Raw genomic sequence first — 1,421 nt, forward strand, 5'->3', positions numbered from 1 at the left:
CCAATGCAGATTCAACATGGGGCTCCAACCAACTCAGCTCGAATCCGAACAACTGAAGCTCCTCCCAAAGACATTGGAGTTTGTTGAATGCATTCTCGTCCATGTCCTTTGCCTTTGTTGTCTTGAGGAAATGTAGAACTTGACCTAATGCTATGAATGCCCATTGAATGAATTTCGGACTCTTTCTCATTTGGCTTTGGATCAGCGAAGGGTGCCATGAACATACCTCTTCCAACAAGGGAACATAAGCTTTTTCTTCTTCTCCTAAGCTTTTCACATCTAGAATCTCACTAAGAGTAGTAGTGTTTAAGGGCACTACTAAAGGTTCATCATCACATATAATAGTAGGATATAATAGAGGTGGTGCTGTAGGCACATAGTGTACTACATCATCTGAATTAGGTTGTAATGTTGTTATTCCATTAACATCATCTTCTTGGGTTGTGGTTGAAGTTGAACGGCTCAGTGTCTCATTTGAAGTTTGATTATTAGAGTGATGAGTAGATGATGAGACATTATTATTAATATTAAAAATGTTGGTGTCAAATGCAACATCGGAGACAGAGATTCGGACTTCAATGATGCAAACATTGTTGAGGAGATATCCTTGTTTAGGATCATAGAAGTCATTCAGAGCCACAAAGCTTGAACCCCAGCTACGGTATCCAGCATTGAACTTCTGTTGTGTCTCTGCACAATATTATATATTATTGCAAACATTAGAAATTAAATACATTTTAATATGAATTTAATTTTGATCCTATAAAATAGTTTTACAAGTAAATCTAATTGTATAACCACGTATCAGCAAAAATAACTACTTTTTACATTAACTGAATGGTCATCTAAAAAAATTACACGATTGTTGTAAAATGTCTTACGTTGTTAATATATCAAAATTAAACTCTTCTAATATTTCATATAAAGATGATAATTAAAAACTATAAGAAGATTTAATATATTTAATTAAGTTATTTAATACAATATATATTTTATTTTACATAATGTTTGTATACCAAGATATTTTCACGTGAAAAGTCAACTCATAATTATGTTTACATACACCGCAATTTTCTTTTAGAAATGAATTAAGGGTATGCGTGCAAATTCTATTTGCTTATTAGCTAGCTGAAAAACACTCGTAACAAATTAAAGGGGAAAGATCTAATGATCTATGGTGTCGCACTATATTTTTTCGAACTTGTTTTTACATACCTTAATATGTAGAGGGAAGAAATTAAGATAAGAGGAGTAAGTTTCATAAGAGAAGTAAAAATGTTTCTTTTTATTTTATTTTATATAAAAAGTTGTTAATTAATCCATGAACTGCTTATTTAGTTATCAATATATGATTAGTATTCTCCTTTCTATTCGGCTATTCCTTTTTGTCATCTTTTTAAAATGTGCTAAATAATTTATTC

At 31.2% G+C, this 1,421-nt stretch overlaps 1 protein-coding gene across 1 annotated transcript in view; it reads right to left on the reverse strand.

Annotated features, from left to right (window-relative positions):
• The window catches only part of LOC107605533 (MATH domain and coiled-coil domain-containing protein At3g58270), a gene marked incomplete in the record, with an annotated part of 3,525 nt that overhangs the window by 474 nt on the left and 1,630 nt on the right, over nucleotides 1-1,421 (reverse strand). The window contains 1 exon segment of the mRNA XM_016307436.2: nucleotides 1-690. Within this exon segment, the coding sequence (XP_016162922.1) occupies nucleotides 1-690 (690 nt within the window).

This window comes from Arachis ipaensis, chromosome B06, assembly GCF_000816755.2.
Source record: "Arachis ipaensis cultivar K30076 chromosome B06, Araip1.1, whole genome shotgun sequence".
Taxonomy (NCBI): domain Eukaryota; kingdom Viridiplantae; phylum Streptophyta; class Magnoliopsida; order Fabales; family Fabaceae; genus Arachis; species Arachis ipaensis.